Below are 18,491 nucleotides of genomic sequence, written 5' to 3'. Positions count from 1 at the left end.
CAGCAAACATTCCTGATTATCTGTAGGAAATAACAAAAGAAATTTGATAATGTATTTATCACCAATTTTATCACAACAACATAATGAAAAGAACATATCCATAAGTGAATGTCAATCACAGAGATTGAATTTACAATTTTGTAAAGTCAGCACACTAGACTCAACTGACTGCTTTCTGCTACAGTAAAACAGGAACAGATATGTATATAAAAGCACAAATATATCTTTCTGTGTTTAAACAATTAAAAAACATAAACAATGTTGAGAAAATTCCAGCTTTCTATCAGTGCAACTCCCAAAAATTTAAGGGATGTCATGGTGATATATTGGTTAGACAATCTGAATTTTCTTGGCTAGACAATTTGGTGCCATAGATCATAAGGTCGATGCCTCGGTGGGCCACATTCAAAACTTGTCTTCCTCTGTTGTGTTTCAACATCCAAAATATCGATAAATTAACATAAAGCATCATATACAGTAATATTGTCTATCAGAAGTTTTCATATTTTAATTACCTGTTGTAATTGTATCAGAGTCTGATTAGTGTTACATATCATATATATATTGGTGATCAGTGTACATTAAAAACAAATACATCTGTCTTTCACCAGATCAACAAGGTTGGAGCTTAATTCCCCAAATGGACCTGAAAATCTGACCATGTGAGATTTATATGGGTACTCTGTTTTCCTCCTTCAGTAAGGCTCTTGGCTTGTCTATGTATGGCAATAAGAGTAAATAATGTAAGTCATTTTCTCGCTTGTTATAAAATTAATAAAACATAATTGATAGTGTGGAAGTTCAGGAAGGATGAAAGAGTTTGTGTTTAGCCTGTAGTCTTTTGAGTATAAAATTATAAAGGGCTCCAGTTATTTTCAGCAATTCCATTCAAAATATACAAAGGGACTGATCCCATCTCATCTGAAAAAAAATACCACATTTATGAAATACCTAATGTAAACCTTACTTGACTGAGTAGGACGGTAAAGCAATCGATTGAACTCAGAAATATAATACAGACATCATACTGAACACTTATCTCGAACCCCATTCGTAAAATTAAGTGCTCTCATATGTCATATTGGCACCTCAGCTTGGCCCCGCCCCTCCCTCAAAATCTGAGGCAGCCATCTCCATCATTAAATCTTTCTTTTAAAAAAAGTCGTAATCATTATGTGCGTTACAGTTCATCGTTCTGACAGAAAGGTCAAAGGTCTACTTTTGGTTACAGAGGCATATCTCATAAATATCTCCGGTCAGCTGTTCACCTGTCCGTTTTATCAAACAGACACATTTCTCACATTCTTGATTCATAGTCTAAACAGATCGTTTCACATCACAAAACGTTACCTGTTCGAATCAAAGTTCACTCTACCAATATAATCCCAAAACATCGCTAAACTATTCGTCCTTAAGTTAACATTCTCAAAAAGTTGCTCTTTTGACACAAGTGACAGGATAGCTCACCATTTTCCATTCATGTTTGGTATGCATTCTCTAGAAAGTATGACCATTCTTAGGGAAAAATCCGAGTGATACCGAAAGGTGTAGAGGGCGCTGTTCGTTGATAACTCTTTACGTGAGAAACAGAAGATTTATTTCGGAAGACTGGACACTGTACACACAACTTTGAATACAATAAATACATTTACTTGTATATAATTAATAATTTCGGATTTTTTTGCCAGCAGAGTAAATATATATACGACGAGTAAAACAATAAGAGTAATATCGTTAACTACCCCTTTGTTTTTACTACGGTAAGAGTTGCTTCCCCTCCAATACACATGACGATATTACCCCGAGTCCCCAGTTCAAAGCACAGTGCGTGCAGAACATTTAATGTATATACACATGCAGTTTTTCAATGTCATTTTTTGTGGAATAATTTTCATATAAATCTGAGAGCAGAGACACACCCCGCACTCACAGCATCAGTAAGCATAGTAGTTAATCTCAAAGAGGAATTGTTCTAATCCTTACTGAGCTTTGACAGGAATTGTTCAAGCCCTTAGCTTTGTCTGGAATTGTTGAAAACCCTTAGCTTTGTCTGGAATTGTTCAAAACCTTAGCTTTGTCTGGAATTGTTCAAAACCTTAGCTTTCTCTGAAATTGTTCAAACCCTCACCTCAGCTTTGTCTGGAATTATTCAAACACTTAGCTTTGTCTGGAATTGTTCAAACCCTTAGTTTTTTTCTGGAATTGTTCCAACCCTCAGCTTTGTCTGGAATTGTTCAAACCCTTAGCTTTCTCTGGAATTGTTCGAGCCCTTATCTTTGTGTGGAATTGTTCAAAACCTTAGCTTTGTGTAGAGTGGTTCTAGCTCTTTGCTTTGTCTGGAATTTTGTAACCGTTAGCTTTGCGGTTTCTTGTTGCCCTCACTTGACCTTTGTTTCCCAGTTTACATCTCCTTTAGAACCCACATCCGTTATATTGTACATTTGTGTATTTATTCTATCAGACGCTTCAACTTTTCCAAGTAAATTTCCGTGCACTTTGTGAGCAGATTCACATCATATCTTCTCGTTTGTCATATATAATCGCACAGTTTTGTGGTGACCAGCAGTCTTCGTCTGAGTTAAAACTGAATGAACGTGGGACGGAGTCGTGAGAATGGCCCAACGAAATGTGTAATGTAAACGAGAGAATTATCACTAGAAGTGCATGACAAATCAGCGCACTTTTTCCCTATTTCCAAGTTTTCCACGCAATCGCTTCAAAAACAACGACAATACGTTCTTGTATAAGCATAAACAAACTGAATGTGCCCGTATATTGGCCACCTTGTCGTTTTCCTATAAAACAAATGTGTCCGTATGTTGGCCACCTTGCCGTTTTCCTATAAAACAAATGTGCCCTTTATGTTGGCCACCTTGTCGCTTTCCTATAAAACAAATGTGCCCGTATGTTGGCCACCTTGTCGTTTTCCTATAAAACAAATGTGCCCGTATGTTGACCACCTTGTCGTTTTCCTATCTAGATAAATATGTTTTTTTTATTTAATAATGATTTTAATGCAGAAAGTTCGTACAATAGGATAAGACACAAGTTTTACAAACTTATAAAGCCTTCTCCATTACCTAGTTTATACACCATTACTTAACAAACAATGTAACAATATCTACATAATAATATTTTTTATTGAAACAAAAGGGAAGGACTGGCGAGAAGGAAGGATGGTAGGTAAGGAGGGAAGAAGGGAGTATATAGCACAAAGGAGGAAAGGAATGCAGATAACTAGCCAAATCGCTCAGATGCATCAATAATTTTTTAACAGCTCAAGCTAAAAGCGAGTTTTCAGGTGAACTTAGCTTAAAAGGAAGTCTATCAAAATATCACCCGGATACAACGACAGTTCGGTAAATAGAGTGTTAAGCATTTATACATAGTTGGTACAGTGAAGTAAGTAATGAAAGGAGTCTTCGGAGGGATGTCCGCAGGAGCTAAATGCAGAGTTCGTGAGATTGGCTCTGAATAGGTTATAATTGAGTGAATTTATTCTATTTCTCAAACGACAACGAAGAATACTTAGCTGACGAGAGCCATGTTATAAAAAACACGATTTATGCTTGTTGGTGCTTCTTGTACATAGTTTGGTTTTAAACAAAATCAGTAAACGAACAGTTTTTAAAGACTCACCTTAACCATTCCAGAGTTGTGTTGTAGAAGGGAAAACTTAGTTGCACATAGATTGAAGACAATAAGTTGGCTGTCGTACTGATCTTCGTTTATAGCTAGTGAGATTGCCAATATGTTCAGGAAGAAAATCAGTGAGGAAAGATGGTGCAGTCCCGTTTAATTATAGTATAAACATGGATAACTTTCTATATTGACGTCTTAATTTAAGTTCTTCCCATCCGTTTCTCTTAATAGTAAGTCAGATCTAGTATATATGGGTAAACCAGTAACAATTCGGGCTGCCTCTAGACGGATTTTTGCGAGATTTGATGACATAATAACTCCACAGTTATCCCATACTTCGCTAGCGTATTCCAATAATGGCCTTATGTATGCATATATGGATACATATTTTCTAAAGTGTGTCTTTTTAGAATTAATTTCTACCTACGTAAAGTTGCTATATATTAAGATACCCTTCTAATAATTATTTTTACATGTTTATTCCATGTTCCGTCACTACTCAGTACGACTCCTGGATGTTTTTGTTGATCTGTAAGTTTAAAATACGTATTGTTAGAATTAAGTGGGGTTGGTGTTTAAGCTGTGTGTTTGTTATTATCATTATTTCTGTTTTGTGTGGATTAAAATACACCAGCCAATCTTTCGACCATTTTTCTAATTTTCTCAGATCACTATTAACTGCTAATTCTATGTCAGTTATATTTCGAGTAGGAGAGTGACGTGTCGTCAGCGAACACGCGTGAATAAGATTAAGTTCTGTATAGATATCGTTAATATCAATTAGGATAAGCAGGGGCCCTAGAACAGACCCTTGTGGAACTCCTACAGTGGTAGTCTACAAAGAAGAGCAACAGTCATTGATAAAGACAGATTGTGTTCTATTGGAAAGATAACTAAAGAACCATTGAAGAAGTTTACCATTAATTCCATATTGTTTCAATTTATATATAAGGCCAGTATGCCAAACCCTGTCAAAGGCCTTAGAGAAATCGCTAAAGACAAATGCATTGTATTCATATTTTTCTGAGCTGAGTTGAAGAGTGTGATACAACTCAATAAGTTGATGAATGTAAGAATTATTAGGCAAGAAACCTGATGGAAATTTGTAAATTAGCCTGTTATCAAAAAGCAAGTTATGTAGGTTATACACCACACGTTCAAATAGCTTACCGATACAACTAAGAAGAGAGATAGGTCTGTAGTTTGACACTTTGTTGTGGTCACCCGATTTGAAGATAGACATTACATTAGCAAATTTCCATTTATTGGGATAAGAGCCTCGGGAAAGTGAAAAATTAAAGATAATAGAAAGGGGTATAGAAATTACTAATAATTTCCAACATTTTATGACTAATTCCATCAGGACCTGAAGCTTTACTTACATTAAGTGAGTGGATTATATCCTCAATTTCAGTAGGTGAAATGATAAGATCTGAAAGAGTAGAATTAGTTCTTTTTTCTAAGTGAGGTACAGACCTGTCATTATCGGAAAGTGAAGATATGGAGGTAAAATAGTCATTTAGGAACTCACACTTGTCTTTGTTATTAAAAGTATATTCATGTGACGTTTCTTCATAAAGAGGAGGTATTTCAATGTTTCTTACCTTTTATCGAAATATGCAATAGTTTCCAATATGTTTTAGGTTCGGTTTTACTTTTATCAATAATAGTTATTATTATTATTATTACATTCTTAAAGGCCCTTCAACACATAAAAGGTCATTAGGACCATCAAACGGTAAAACACACAGCGATCCAAAAGGAAATAACGTTAAACAAACCAAAAGGTAAAAGACAAATGTTAAAAATCTTAAATGGGTATGTTAACACAAAAGATTAAAATGGTACGTCAAAGTATATTATATAGACCAACATCTTTCAGGTAATGTAGAATTTTACAAATCTCAACAGTTTCAAAAAGGGATTTTAGATATGTAATGTTACGATAAAAACATTCTCGAGTAGACAGAAGGTCAACGCAGTCCAACAAAAATCTTTAACGGTGAATGGCTCATCACATCCTATGCACCAAGGCTTATCTCCGCCTTTCAACATATATGAATGTGTAAGGTATGTATGACCCATCCAAAGACGGACAAGGGAAACTTCGTCTCGGTGGTTGTCTCTGTAGCCTGGAGACCATTCACCGATAACAGGTTTAATGGAGTGCAATTTGGTATATGTATTCCATTCCTCCTGCCACTGAGTTTTTAAAATTTGTTTAATAAATGGTTTAAAATCGGTAAAATGAAGTTTAAAAACAAAAGGTGGTAGCGATAAGTCTTCCTTTGCTGCACGATCTGCTTTTTCATTGCCTGGTATTCCCTTGTGCCCAGGAACCCAGCGAAAAGCAATACGAAAGTTAAAGGCAAGTTCATAATATAGCATTAATGTATTACGAATGACAATATTTTCGATATTTCTATTGCTAAGACTTTGTAGGACAGAAAGAGAGTATGAATGGATAACAGCTTTCATTACTTTGTTTTTTTTTGCCGAGAATATTGAGGTTTTGTTCGGTAGCCGGTTAAATCAAACACAGTTACACCTTTCGTTCACCCTTCTCGAAATTGCAGTTAAAATATGAAACATTTTTACATTTATATACTGATGGTTCAAAAGAAAACGATAAGGTTGCTGCGGCCATGGTTACACAAGATGAAACCTATGGATGCTGGCAACCGAACAGGTCATTAGGGGCATCAAACGGTAAAACACACAGCAATCCAATAAGAAATAACATTAAACAAACCAAAAGGTAAAAGACAAATGTTAAAAATCTTAATTGGGTATGTTAACACAAAAACTAATTAGTGTAATGAACGCTTAGGCAGCTTATAAAATCTAGATCCAAGATTAACACAAAACCTTTGCAGATCGAACACAGGGAGAGATGAGATAGGGTATGGGATTACCTAAAATTGAATCACTGCATTTAATTAAGGTAATACACGGAGGTAAATATATAACATAAATATATGTATTTGTCTGTCGATCACGACCAGTAAGTTGCTACAATTGCTGATCAAAGATGTGCACTATCGGTTACCCTAGTCGAGTAGACATAATTGGGAACCATATTCGTGATTTCGGACAGATTTTATATTTGCACCTTTTGGAAGACAGTATCTTTCTTCACAAAGATTCGACCATCGCGTGTCCTGAAAGACGCTATTTTCTTCTCGTGCCGAAGTTTGTTCAGTTCATTTACAGTAGTCTGGCGCTTTTTGGTCATTGCTTCAACAACGAGAGTTTTATCCGGCTTTTGTTGGAGATTGCCGTTAGCCTCAAACACACGCTGGCGGCCATAATACCTAACGAACCGCACTATCACGTTCACCTTGTGGATTTTAATATGGCTAAGGATCTGACATCTGGAGATGGCCTTGGAAGGAACATCGACTTCAAAGACCGTTCACAGATAGACAGGACGGGAGCTAATGCATCAAATGATCGGTTAGTTTGGTCAGGTGGTGCCGGCACGTTTAAGAACTTAAGGCATGTTCTTCGAGAATATTGTTCTTGTTCCTCTAGGGTTTTTAGGTGATCATCTTTTGTTTTTTTCTAAGTTCTCGACTTTAGATTTCAAAGATTCAGTGGCTGCTTCTTGCATTGTAATGTTGTCAGTAAGACCACTCATGTGCACATCGTTCATGGAAAAAGAGAGCTGACATTGCAAAATAGCGTCCTTGATCAGGGCACCGTCACTAATTAGGCTGGAGACATGTTGTTCAATAATAGGATGTAGTTCATCCATGAGAGGTTTTTGAATGATTGACGTAACCACGTTGGCTACTGTGTAAATGATAGTCTGAATAAGATGATTCATGAATGTTGGAGACGATATGGCGTTATAAATAGAGTCTAATGGCAGAAGATGTTGCAGGACTATTCTAGAGAAGGGGTTTCTTGGAGTCGGTTAGTGCGGAATTGTAAGGTGATATTTCAAAGAGATATCGTTTTTTCTCGCTTCACTGTTAAACAGTGGTGCCGAATACAACACAGCCTGTTCATGTGATATTGAACCAGGGTTTATAGAGGTCAGGCCTGCAGGCTGTGGAAATATAGGAGCGACGTCGCTACGGTTAAATGCTTTTATCCGAGAGTCCGAAATGGTGGCCTGTGGGTGTGTTTCACCTGTGTCTTCCATTTCTGATTACACAAAATAAAAAAAATGAATTGCCAAATAACTGCAAAACTGCTAACTCAAAAGTCAAATTGAATGCATCAATCAATAAATAGATCATCGAAACCTGCAGGGAAAATCTTATTTGTGAGCATTTTACCTCATCTTTTCCTCCTACGTCATCACCAACATGTAATCCTACCACTAAGAATTAAAAATTCAATGATTCCATTTTCCCTATTATGGATTTTCGTTTCGTGTTATTGATAAGAATCCTTGACCTGTTATTAAGTGAACTCGTTCAGGCACTATTTCAGCGTAAATGTCACCTTTGCAATATATCATGAACTAGAATGTAACATATTGATTGTGATGTCATAATATTGAAATGTTGTCACGTCATGAAATGAAAATGGCACAACAACATGGATGCTTTCGTTTTAATTTTACCTAGAAATTTTTACTTTAAAACCTGTCAAAATCAAACTTTCCTTCGTTAGGCGATCAAAAGTGCCTGATCGATAAGCTAAGACTTAAAAAATAAAACCTTCCAAGAATCGCTTCATAAAATCTTACAACAATTTACGTGTGGAAGTTGATTCGATATTCAAGGGTTTTGTTTCTAATTATAGTCTGTTGCAATTTCAATAAAACGTTACCTGTGTCTTTAAGACATTGCTGTTTTAGTGTAATGAAGATTAAGCATTTCACTTCACTCTTCTGTAGAAATTTTAAATATACAAAATAAACAAATCATCAATAATCAAGATTGTTTTTATTTCGTAAATCATACAATACTATTCGAAGCTATCATGGCCGTACCTTGATATTAAACTATATAAATACCAACATATCACACGAAAATTAATTATTTATAGCATGTAAGGCGGAGCTCCCATTTAAAGTTATGCGGTTTCAAGCAGAAGTGGACTGCTATTCATCAAGTCTGACTGGCTTAACTTTTAGGAAATTTATGGAATGATACTTAAACGACAAATGTACTTGGCAATTACAAAGTAGCCAGCTGTTTTTTTATGATTAAGCACCAGTTTCAAATCTTAATGAGAACAGGGATCAGATATTTTATATATCCTATAAAATCTTCTACACTAGTTTTCAGAAACATCTGAAACCAAAATAGAATTTGAACAAAATGTCGCACATTTGAACAAGGATCATCTGTTTTGTAGTTGTTGACAACATCCTGTACAGAAACCTCTGACAATAAGAAGTACCTCAAGCGTATTTTGACATGGCCGGCATTTCCGTCTTTTCGTAATATAGAGTTACCTGCTCTTGTATGTAGATATTCATCGTAAAATCACTTGCTTTACGAGTGTAAATGACTCCTGCTCTCAAGAGAGACTTTAAGTATGAACCATTATCGAAAATAGGGACAAATGACCGCTTTCAAAATAGCAACCTTTAGATTAACCTTAATGGTTTTCATAATTAGGAATACGTGGACCGTATTGTTAAAATATGTGGATACGACTTGTACAACTATTACGTTGTAACTACGACGAACATTTCAATTACCAAATTTGTTATAATCTAAAGATGTGAAAAAACTGCTTTATCAAATGAATATGTAACATTTACAAAAGTCAAAGACAATAACAATAATAATAACAATGTGTTTTCTAACAAAACAACGACAGGTCATTCGTATATTTCAAAAGTCTTTTACGACATATATTTACAAACTTTAAAAAATAAAGCCAGTTTTTGAAAAACAGAAACATATGTAATTCAACTAAGAGTGTAAATTGAATTGGTATGGGGGTTTGTTGATTGTTTATTGATTGTAAAATAACAGAAACTTTACATCTGAAACGTTTTCTGAACAAATTATGGATTTTGTATTGTTTATAAAGATGGATGGAATTCGCATTGTTTAAAAAAAAGTATCAATTGTCACTGAACGTGGCTGTGTTTTATGTAAAGTTATAAACTTCAGATTTCTTTTTCAATAGCATTTTGCTTTTCAGTAAACCAGTGAAATTACGAAATGTTTTCCAAACCATCGCTTTGGGGCTGTTTGGCAGTTGGAGGTATAGACCGTTCAAATTTTGGACCACACAGGCATTGTACCAGTTACCTCCCATGTACTCGTCAGCACAACTCATCATCGATGCCTCTCTGTTATCATGATCGCGATCCAGTGTCGAGAACTTTATGTTGCTATGATAGGCTAAACTGTTCCCTGTAATATAAGATGAAGACGCAGGCGTGCCTACCGAAACTGTTGTAAATTTAGACACTACAAAAAGCACACATCAATCACTAATATATGTTATTATCAATTATTGAAAAAGGACTTAAAGCTAGACCCCTTCAATCGTACTCTGCTCAACGACGAATATATAGAGAATACATGGTCAGTGTCTCAAAATATAAGCCATATTTTGGAGAGGATGAAGAAAGATCAAGGTGTCTTAATCTCCCTATCCGAAATGCAGCTGATGTTTAAGACACTGACCATGTATTCTATTTATCCTGCAACACTTTTTGGAAATGCCGACTTCAAAACTTCAACATTGTGTTGTTACGTCAGTCAATGTTAACATGGCATTGACGCTACTCTGGTTAATAATTCCAAACGTCAATAGACATACATGTATTAGTAATCCAAGGAATCTTAGTAAATACACTTGTTCATTAAAACAAACAAAATTGCATCTAAACATCTTCTTATTATTTCAAATGTAATATTTAGGTAAATCAGAAAGTGATTTCGACCAATTCAAAATGTGCGTTCTAAAATGCAGCAGCGCCAGTTTCAGGTTAACATGGAGTCAACGCTTATATAATTGAATGGACAGCGTTACGTTAGTAACAAGAGTTATTTAAATCAAGCACTTATTTATCATACTACAATATGCTAAAAGGATGAAGAAACGCAGGGTGAACTTTAAACCAGAAATTAAATATGATATCGGGCTTCATTTAAAACAAAATTTTTTATACTTACAGATAAATTAAAGCTTAAAAAGTTCCAAACTCTGTATTTTGCATCTGACAATTGGTTTAGAGGTACTAACGATTAAATTGAATGGACCCATAGGATTTTGAAATTGAAATTGAACTGAGTCATCAATATCTTGTGTGTCCGCCGTTTGCTGTGGTCACGGCCCTTATTCTGCTGGTCATAGAGTTCATGAGAGCGTTAATCCGTCTTATGGGGATGTTGTCCCACTCTTCAATCAGAGCTCTGGTCAACTGCTCTCGAGTAGCAGGGGGTGGCTGGCGCTTTCGAACCTGTCTATCCAACTGGTCCCAAAGATGCTCGATCGGGGACAAATCAGGGCTATATGGCGGCTAATCTAGTGGTTGAATGTTGTTGTTGGCCAGAAAGACTTGGCAAATCCTTGCTATGTGGGACCTAGCATTATCCTGCTGGAGGGTTAGATTATGCTGCTGTAAGAAAGGGATAACATGGGGTCGGAGGATCTCATCTCTATACTTAGCTGCTGTTAAATTGCCATCAATAACAACCAATTGTGATTTTAACTCGTGTGAGATTCCTCCCCACACCATTACTGAACCGCCCCCAAACCTATACCTCTCTACAACGCAAGTGTCCGTAAAACGTTCGCCACGACGTCGGTAGACATGTTGACGGCCGTCAGATCGATAAAGACAGAGTCGAGACTCGTCCGTGAAGAAAACTTGTCTCCACTGCCTCAGTGGAAACCGTCGTGGAGCATGTGCAGCGACCCATGCCATACGACGCTGACGTCGAGCAGGGGTAAGGTGTGGACCTACGTTTTTGAACTTATAGGACGCCCATGATTTCCACGAACATTAAGTGCACTCTCAACGGCAGTAAGGCGCCGATTACGCACATGAGAGACGACGATATAGCGATCCTGACGTCGTGACGTTATGCGCGGACGTCCTGACCTAGGTCGATCGGCCAATCGCCCAGTTTCCCGAAGACGTCTTACAAGACGTTCTATTGTGGAAACATTAACACCAAAGTGCCTAGCAACCTGGTTTTGCAGCTGTCCTTGCATCAGCATCTGAATGGCCTGACCACTCTGAACCTCTGTGAGTCGTGCCATTCTTAAAACGAATCAAATTCTCAATTAATTTTAGGGAAGCAGTTGGTCTGTATAAAGACTAACGAAGAGTGACTTGACCAACGCTGCATGAGACCAGAACAACACGGTGCACGAGATTCTTGTTTTTCCTTCCACCATTTACCAGAGCTGCGCACTGTGCCGTGACTAAATTTTCGATACATGACCAGGTGTAATATGACCTAATTACTCAATCCACAAAGTTTTACTTTATTTGGAGAACGCGTTTTCAAAATATCGGAATAAATATTACCCTGCGTTTCTTTATCCTTTCAGTATAGTAATCAAGAGAAACGATGTTACGTAACATTTGTTATTACAATATAAGGTGCATTGAGCAAAGAACAATGGGCAAGACGAAATGGTTTTATATTAAAACATGTTTTATGGCGATATGAACGATGGATAGTGTCAAAATATTGATTATTGAAAATAAAATATCTTAATAGTTTTTCTCATTTACTATCAGCTTCGTCTGGAGGTTTGGCACTTAGAAAACAATGATAGTGGTATTTCAGTTACATTCTGTTCTTGTCGTTGTTGTTTCTGTGTAAAGAATTGTAAAATTAAGTAATGCTGAAAAATTCTTACTTTTGACTTTAGAATCGAACTTTATATAATGGCGACATCAAGGTTGTGAATGGGAACATGATGGAATACTACCTACCCGCCGTGCCCTGATATTTCCAAGCGTTCAGTCTATAACCATCTGATTCTGGACCGATTGAGAACTCCTCAAAACTTGCACAGCCTCTAATCCCATCCTTGTCGACCAATTCTACCACAAGAATGTATTTACTTGTACTGGTTAAATGGTAAACGTCTTCCAGTCCTGTAAATTAAGCATAAAAGATTTTACTGACACAAGCGAAAATATAGACTCGCTATTGAAGATAGGAGATGCGTGTAAAATTTTATCAGTCCTGGATACAGTAACTAACGTTATGGCTTTATTCATTCCTCAATCTAGACGTAATCTTAGCCACAGATACAGGTATTATAATAAATCTAGCGGATATACGGTCACGTTAGGAATCTAATGGATACTTGACAGAAACCACTAGGTATCAATCATGTTCGAACTACGTTATATTCGCTTCATCTCTCCGTGTTACGAAATGGTCAAGTCGATCGGCTAATACTGCTTCTGATGACCTTTGGAAGCTAGCTGGTCGATTTCATAAAATTATTGTTGATGTGGCACATATCAGGCTCTTTAAACCTGTCCTTACAGATGGCCGCGATTCTCCAACAACTCGCCAATTTTTCAAAGTTGAGTTTGTAAATAAGGGCATGGATGCTGTAAATATTTTACACCAGAAGTCTGTTCAGGCTAATACTTTCAAAGTAGATACACCCTTCTAAATTCCTACAGTTACTCTAAGCTCATTGCATCCAACTTTTCAACTACAAACAAACACTGCAACAACTGAATGTAGATGACCTTAGAACTAGTCCTCCGTCAGCTTGTTCTTGTTTTACATCTACTTATAACTATGGTCTAACTGGATACATAGTAACTGATGATTTGGGCAATATTCAAAATGTTAAGCTGTGAGACCTTCTCACGAAGGGTCTTTAATATCGTGAAACCCCGTCCATTAATATAAATGTAAAATTAAAGATGCGTATGGATTCTGTTAAAACCTTTACCTCAGAATAAGCGAAACGAGATCATGCTGCGTTTGATTCACTTTCTGAGTGAGTTAAGTCCATTCTGTCCTTCATTTGTAGAATAATTTGCAGCTTGAAATCGAAAATGAAGATAAAACACAGGTCAGATCCTGATGTTAAATCCACACTTGAAGATTTACATGACAAATGTGTTATACAGATAAGGCGTCCAATAACTTGACCCTTGTCTGCAAACATTATTACATTTCTTGTATACAAAAAGAACTGGGCTTGCTTGATAAAGAAGGAAACCCCACATAAACATTATGCAATCTTTCAAAAGACGAAATACATGTTAATCATGCTTCGGTATTACAATAATTTAGATTGCCTATTAATGATAAAGATATGGACCTCCCCCGTTTATACTGGATCCCTAAACTTCCCAACAATCCATATAAACAAAGATCTTTTTACAGCTGGTTCGTCTAACTCTGTAACCAAGCCTTTTTTTCCAAAATATCAATCAACATTCTAAGTACTATCAAATCTGGGTTACAGTCTTATTGTGATACTGTTTACTCAAGAAGTGGAATTTTTTCATAACATGTGGATTTTGAAGAACTCCAAAGAGTTTTTGACCAATCTTTAACACTTTCTTCTTTTTCGTCTATAAGAACATTTAATTTTTCCATCCTGTACACCACAATACCCTACTCTAAACCGACGGAACACCTTCGTTCTCTTATTATGGGAGATTTCTTCTCCTAGAAAGGTGAACGACGGTATAAATATATGAATGTGAACTATATTGAAGGGTATTTCGCAAACATTACGTCCAAATCAAAGAACTATAAGGAGGACGAAATCATACAAATGATCAAATTTTTGGTTGACAACATCTTGGTCGAATTTGGTGGTAAGATCTTCCAACAGACTATTGGTCTACCTATCGGAACCAACTTCGCCCATCTGTTGGCTGACTTGTTTTTGTTTTCATACGAGGCTGAATTCATTGAAGAGCTTATCAAAACAGGTTACAAATACCTTGCCAAATCATTCAGTTTCACCTTCAGATGCATTGATGAATTCTTGTCGTTAAAAAAAGACATTTGTTGACTACGAAAATCATATATATCCACCAGAACTGGAAATCAAAGATAACATAGACACTTCTACATCAGCTGCTTATTTCGATCTTTTCCTACAACGAAACCAACATGGACAGCTTTCCATCAAGATCAATGATAAACGTGATTATTTCAATTTCCCTATTGTAAATAGCAATACCCTGCATCTCAAACCGATAGTATTCACATGTAACAGTTGATTCAATATTCAAAAGCCTGTACCATTTATCATGATCTTCGTGCTAGAAGTCCTCAACTGACTAACAAACATGTAACACAAAGGTACAAATGGAGCAGGTTGATAAAAAGTATGGGGACATTTTATTGTCGACAAAGTGACATCGTTGAGAAATATTCAATTTTCTTTGTGTTGCATGAAGCTGGACGCATTTGATGCTCGTTAGTTTGCAGGTTGTTTTATACCTTACTCTCATTTGAGAACATGACATTACGTACATGGATTGAACAAGTTTTACATGACGGTTGGCGTCGATGAAGCAGAAGGCGCTTACTCTTCTCGATCACCTGTTCATCGACTTTATATGTGATTTAAGATCACGTTAACATGTCCGTATTTTCATTGATGGTTCTTTTGGGTTTATCGCTCAGTGAACAGTCAGCGTCATTTTGAGCCCGCGTTCACGTTGTAGTAGCTGGTTACCACCTTGCTTAACAACATACGGACGACACGTCGCATGCCAACAAAAGTAATTATTGTAAAGTGTCTTGGAAAGGTTACAATCATGTCCGTTTCTCAGCCTTCTGATACTTGTAGAAAGCATAGTATTACGTAACTCTAATACTTTGCTTTGATTGAGAAATTATTAATGTAAAAACAGACGAATTCTTACATCAGTATAATTAACAGTATTTTGTTTAAAATGATATTCTGCACAAGTTAGGATTTCATATGATGCTTTTGAAGAAACTTGTTGAAAATCATACACGTTTGTTCTTATGGAAACCGTATTCCTCAATTTACCATATAAACAAACAAATGCTTTCTTATTCGTGGAATTTCTTACTACGTTCGCGCGGTCCTGATGAAGTAAAAACAGGTGTGCGTTATCTTAAGCTGAATAGAATGAAATATTTGTATAAATTATAAAATCAATTAAACGAAAACACAATAAGTAATCAAATTGTAACCTCAGCAGAAATTTTAATGAACATATTGGTTTACTGATTACTTGCATATAATCCAGTGACCTTTCAGTTCTGATTTCCCAATGCGCTATATATAGACGGTTTGTTGGGAATATTCCCACTTATTTCGTCAAACGACAGCAGATACATTGTGATGTTAGGCCAGGTAGAAGGTCGTGTATGTTAGACTTACTGCTTTCCTTGAACAAACCAAAGCAGAATCAATAACAAGTGTTATGATATTACATATATTCACGAGCAAATAATGGAATTCGGAGAGAGAATATCAAATGGAATTGTTGGTTCTGTTTTCGTTGATAAATAACCAACGCAGACACAAACTATTCACCATTTTACTCAATAGTTTTGTCAATCTTATTATAAAACAGATCTTCATATGTAATTATATTGATGATCATATCACTTTGTGAGTTAGCTACATGATAATGTTACTATACCTAGCCAAAATTCTCCGTCTGGAGGGTTTCCAAATCCTTTTTTGTAGGATATCCAGTTCTTCCTGAAGTCCACAGAACCATCAAAACGCTGCTGCATTACCTGTGTAATACGATGAGTTAATCTGATACAGGGTTTAGTTTAACACAGCAATGTAACTTCCAACAGTAGTTTGAAAGGTTAGCTGGGGAAACATACTCTTATCCCTGCTGTATTAGAGGACTTCTATTTTCACTCTATTTTTAAGGGTAAAATTAAATTGAAAAATAGTGAAACTTTACTAGAAATATATATTTCTGCGCGAAACAAAGATTTTTGCATACGTCACCAGAACTTAAAGATTGAAGTCATAGTAATTTTATGTGAGAATATAATGAGCGATCATTGAATTTTGGGAATTGGTTTACTAATTGTAATAGAAATTGTAAAAATAAGTTTGCAATGTCAAATCACTTAAGTACTTACTGTCCAGCTGCCATCAGTAAGATTCATCTTACACGGACAAATAGCTTGGTCTGTTTGTAAAATAAGAATCAAAACCTATGTAATGCAACTCAACAGATGCTATGGTTTACATCTGACTAAACTGACTAAAGAAATTCATGTCAGTATAATCATAAAATTCAACTTCAATAAAACGAGGGCAAAATATGAATAAAAGATTGCCACTTTAGCCTCCTTACATGTAAACACCTTAAGTTGGGAATACAAGGATGTTGCTTTCCTTTTCTTTTAGCGTTTTTTTTTTTTTTTTTTTTTTTTTTGGCTATGCAGGTTTAAGCTTGTGAAATCATATGACAATTTAACAATTTTAAGGGTTGCCCTAAAATTAACAACAACAAAAATATATATATATGTCTTTATGTCTCATATTTTAACGTCTGCATCGGACAAAAATTACAGCAATTTAATATTTTTTCTATTGAATTACTTTCCGAATCTAAACTTTCAAAAAATCCTAACCAGAAGTTTTAAAATTTGGATCATCAGACCTACATACAACAGAGCATGGGTGACAAAATACAATACGTTTCATATACAACTAAAATAAAAACCTATTAATCACCATTATAAAGAACAAACATCAATAAAATTACAGCTAATTCAAATGCCTTCCGTGAGATATTAAAATACTTCTAAAATAATCTATGCTTACAGTTTGTGAATGCCTACAGTTCAACTGAACAAAGTAATATTAATTTTGCGATGTTAAGTTTGACATTTACTCATTTCTTTGTTATGTTTTTATTATCATAAATGTATAGATGCCAGAAAAGCATAAAAGTCAATTCAATTTGCAATTAGAGGCAAAACACTATCGATTTTGAAATATTTGAATCAATATCTCAAATAAAGTGTGCCAAACAAACAACATAATTGATAGTCCTTGTACGCTTGACTTGCCAATTTCATAAAGTTGAATAATGGATGTTGTAGATAACGCAAATAGTTTTGGCGCTATTGATATTTAGCTAATACTTGAATTCTTCTGACGACATCAGCGTTAAACATCATAACCCGTGCTTTGCAACCTGATTTCTGTAAACTGTGTCTTATAAATCAAGAATAGCTTTGTAGTGTACCATTGTGTTTCAACAACTTTTGTAACATATTATGACGTAATGCATGCCAATGTTATACAAAGTGTTAATTTGTTGATATTTCCTACCAATTTGTTAAGTTAGTTTTACAACAGGGTGGGGCGTACTTGACAGGATATTGCCTGTCCTTGGTACAACTAGCTTTTAAATAAATTCGGATATGATCAGATATTGCGCTTGAATTTGTTACAACTGGTCTTGTAACAAATTAGAACGCACTTGATACGATATTTTGTGTTTTAGTTTTAATTTTGAATTACCTAGGGAGATTGGCGTGTTTGATGTTCATTAGTTTGCCTGTTGGTTACCTTGATCTTACTTGAGGACAAAAACATTACTTACTTCATTGCCCAAGATTTTGCATGTCAGTTTTCATCGATGAGCAAGAGACTTACTATTCTAGACTTACTATTCTAGAACACCTGGTATTATTCTCTTTGTACTTTTCTGAAGTCTAACGTGTATATCTTTTGTTTATATGTTTATACTGGTATGTAACATAGCTTTTTAAGGTATCAAATCCATGATTAATATTGACGTGCTCATGAGAACAGCAAATCGACTGGTGACTTGACAGCATTAATCACAGATCAAGGGACTCCATATCTGCCTTTCTACTCCTTCGCTGCCTTAACCCCCCTGCCCCCGAGGTTTTTAAAAATCGGTATCTGATAACATGTTGCTCTGCAAT

At 35.7% G+C, this 18,491-nt stretch overlaps 1 protein-coding gene across 1 annotated transcript; it reads right to left on the bottom strand.

The window, feature by feature from the left end:
- Nucleotides 1-9,705: 9,705 nt before the first annotated feature.
- LOC132544838 (angiopoietin-related protein 1-like) lies at nt 9,706-16,691 on the bottom strand. Its single transcript, XM_060208487.1, has 4 exons — nt 16,665-16,691; nt 16,202-16,301; nt 12,521-12,685; nt 9,706-9,974 (listed from the first exon to the last, which is right to left on the bottom strand). Exons 1-4 carry the CDS (start codon nt 16,689-16,691, stop codon nt 9,706-9,708), a joined length of 561 nt encoding a protein of 186 aa, XP_060064470.1.
- Between the last annotated feature and the right edge of the window lie 1,800 nt (nt 16,692-18,491).

This window comes from Ylistrum balloti, unplaced genomic scaffold (genome assembly GCF_031769215.1).
Source record: "Ylistrum balloti isolate Yb309-2 unplaced genomic scaffold, AGI_CSIRO_Ybal_v1 Utg369810, whole genome shotgun sequence".
Lineage (NCBI taxonomy): Eukaryota > Metazoa > Mollusca > Bivalvia > Pectinida > Pectinidae > Ylistrum > Ylistrum balloti.
The sequence above is the reverse complement of the archived record's forward strand: the minus strand, read 5'-3'. Positions and strand labels throughout refer to the sequence as shown.

What these genes read in the sequence shown, in the direction of transcription:
- LOC132544838 (XM_060208487.1), bottom strand. Translation starts at nt 16,691, where the DNA reads ATGAATCTTACTGATGGCAGCTGGACA. An exon ending in TTACTGATGGCAGCTGGACA is followed by an intron (nt 16,302 to 16,664) that starts GTAAGTACTTAA and finishes CGTATTACACAG; the next exon opens with GTAATGCAGCAGCGTTTTGA. An exon ending in AGACGGAGAATTTTGGCTAG is followed by an intron (nt 12,686 to 16,201) that starts GTATAGTAACAT and finishes CTTAATTTACAG; the next exon opens with GACTGGAAGACGTTTACCAT.